General features: G+C 62.6%; 1 protein-coding gene across 1 annotated transcript in view; it reads left to right on the top strand.

Moving 5' to 3' along the window:
* LOC146584285 (glutamate receptor ionotropic, kainate 5-like) overlaps positions 1–2861 on the top strand; it is a gene marked incomplete at both ends in the record, with an annotated part of 5845 nt that extends 2984 nt beyond the window's left edge. Inside the window, 6 exons of the mRNA XM_085325052.1 lie at positions 14–123; positions 887–1060; positions 1145–1310; positions 2100–2325; positions 2469–2597; positions 2740–2861. Of these exons, the coding sequence (XP_085181178.1) occupies positions 14–123; positions 887–1060; positions 1145–1310; positions 2100–2325; positions 2469–2597; positions 2740–2861 (927 nt within the window). The remainder of the gene's footprint in view (positions 1–13; positions 124–886; positions 1061–1144; positions 1311–2099; positions 2326–2468; positions 2598–2739) is intronic.
* Positions 2862–2937: the final 76 nt, after the last annotated feature.

The following is a 2937-nucleotide window of genomic DNA, read 5'->3' as shown; positions in this document are numbered from 1 at the left end:
CGTGTCCCCGCAGGGCCGCAAGCCGGGGTATTTCTCCTTCCTAGACCCCTTCTCGCCCGCCGTCTGGCTCTTCATGCTCCTCGCCTACCTGGCCGTCAGCTGCGTCCTCTTCCTGGCCGCCCGGTGAGACCCCCTGGGGTCCTCCAAGATCCCCCCCTCCYGGGGGAGGAACCCCCACACCCCAGGGGAACCCCACTATCCCCCCAGATCCTAGGGCACCCCCAAATCCCGTGGAGATCCCACTATCCACACCTTGGGGCACCTCCAAACCCAGAGGAGATCCCACCTAAATCCTGGGGCACCCTCCAAACCCTGGGGGGACCCCACTATCCCCAGCAGACCCTGGGGCACCCCAAACCCAGAGGAGATCCTGCTATCCAGACCCTGGGACATCCCCAGACCCCATGGGACCCCAGTATCCCCCACCAAGCCTCGGGGCACCTCCAAAAGCCAAGGGGCCCCAAATATCCCCCCTGATCCCAGGGGCAATACAAGATCCTGGGGGTGCCCCAATATTTTCCCCAGACTCTGGCACACCCCAAATCCTGGGGAGACTCCAACGCCCCCCTGAGACCCTGGAAACACCCTGACAGTCCCCCCAACCTCTCTCCCAGACTCTGAGGGGATCCCAATATCCTCCCCAGACCCTGAGGGTACCCTCAAACCTGGGAGGACCCCAGAATCTCCCCCCAGACTCCAAGGACCCCCGCCCCCCAAAATCCCCAGGAACCCTCAGCTGCAGGGTGTGAGGGTATCCTGGTGCAGCCTGCCGGGGGCGCTGTGGGGCACATGCTGGTGGGGGGGGACATGTGCCAGAGGGACCCCCCCAGGGTGCAGTGTGTGTCCCCCCCACAGCATCSCTGACGGCTTCCCCCCCCCCTCGCAGGCTGAGCCCCTACGAGTGGTACAACCCGCACCCCTGCCTGCGGGAACGCCACAACCTCCTGGAGAACCAGTACACACTGGGCAACAGCCTCTGGTTCCCCGTCGGCGGCTTCATGCAGCAGGGCTCCGAAATCATGCCCCGCGCCCTCTCCACCCGCTGCGTCAGCGGGGTCTGGTGAGCTGGGGGGCGGCGGCAGCGATGGGRACCCAGCCTCGGGCCATCCTGGCTGACCCCTCCGCCCCCTGGGCCATCCCGCAGGTGGGCCTTCACCCTCATCATCATCTCCTCCTACACGGCCAACCTGGCTGCCTTCCTCACCGTGCAGCGGATGGAGGTGCCCATCGAGTCGGCTGATGACTTGGCYGACCAGACCAACATCGAGTACGGCACCATCCATGCTGGCTCCACCATGACCTTCTTCCAGGTGAGGAGAGCCTGGGAAGGGTGGGAATGCGATGGTGAATGGTGCAGCTGCAGATCCCACCACCTGACACAACTGTGCTCAGCTCAACCCAACCCAACCCAACTCAGCCCAGCCTGGCTCAACCCAACCCAGCAAACCCAACCCAACCCAACTCAGCCCAGCCTGGCTCAACCCAACCCAACAGACCCAACCCAACTCAGCCCAGCCTGGCTCAACCCAACCCAACAAACCCAACCCAACCCAACTCAGCCCAGCCTGGCTCAACCCAACCCAACAGACCCAACCCAGCTCAGCCCAACCTGGCTCAACCTAACCCAACTCAGCCCAGCCTGGCTCAACCCTACCCAACAAACCCAACTCAACCCAGCCCCACCCAACTCAGCCCAACCTAACTCAGCCGAACAGAACAAACCCAACTCAGACTGACCCAGCCAAAAAGCCTAACCTGGACTGGCTCAACCCAACCCAAACTGACCCGATGTTGGTCAAMCCAACCCAATACAGCACATGCAAACAAGCCTAACTCAACCCAACCCAAACTAACCCAACACAACCGAGTGCATCCAAGCAAGTCAAACTCGATTCAGCTCAACCCAAACAACCCAACGTGGGTCAATCCAACCCAGTGCAGCCCAACTGCAACCCAACACAACCTGGGTCAACCCAACAAGATGAACCAATTTCTCCCAATCCAACCAAGCAAAACACACCCAACCCAGCCCCTCTAACCACCCTGGCTGCCCCACAGCTGCCTTCCCGTTGAGTCCCCCCATGCCCATCTCCCCCCAGAACTCACGGTACCAGACCTACCAGCGCATGTGGAACTACATGCAGTCGAAGCAGCCGAGCGTCTTCGTGAAGAGCACGGAGGAAGGCATCGCCCGGGTGCTGAACTCCAAGTACGCCTTCCTGCTGGAGTCCACCATGAACGAGTACCACCGCCGGCACAACTGCAACCTCACCCAGATCGGCGGGCTGCTGGATACCAAGGGCTATGGCATCGGCATGCCGCTGGGTACGGGACCAAGGACATGTGGGGCTGCCTCTGGACATGATGTGGGCAGGCTGGTGGTGAAAGGAGCCAGTCAGGCTGAGGAGGGAGGCAGGGGCTGAGCCCTGGCCTGGTCTCATCTGGACCACCATCCTGCCCCACTCCAGGCTCACCATTTCGGGATGAGATCACCCTGGCGATCCTGCAGCTGCAGGAGAACAACCGGCTGGAAATCCTCAAGCGGAAGTGGTGGGAAGGGGGGCACTGCCCAAAGGAGGAGGACCACCGAGCCAAAGGTGTGAACTTGATGGGAAGGAACGCAGGCRTCTGGGGCAGGGAACAGGTTGGGAGCAGGGTGGGGTGATGGCCAATGGGGCTCCCTGGGACCTGGGGGCAGCAGAGGTGAGGGAGATTCCCTCTGACCCCCGCATCCCGCAGGGCTGGGCATGGAGAACATCGGGGGCATCTTCGTGGTGCTTGTCTGCGGCCTCATCGTTGCCATCTTTGTGGCCGTCATGGAGTTCGTCTGGTCCACGCGCCGCTCTGCCGAGACCGAGGAGGTGAGGGACCCAGGTGTCCGGGGCGGTGGGGGGCACCGGGCTGGGTCAGGCTGGGCTGAGGGACAGGAGATCCAGG

The sequence above is a fragment of the Rhea americana genome, unplaced genomic scaffold (assembly GCF_003343005.1).
Source record: "Rhea americana isolate MKP2758 unplaced genomic scaffold, rheAme1 scaffold_954, whole genome shotgun sequence".
Lineage (NCBI taxonomy): Eukaryota > Metazoa > Chordata > Aves > Rheiformes > Rheidae > Rhea > Rhea americana.
Note: the sequence above shows the minus strand (reverse complement) of the source record. Positions and strands in the feature narration are given on the sequence as shown.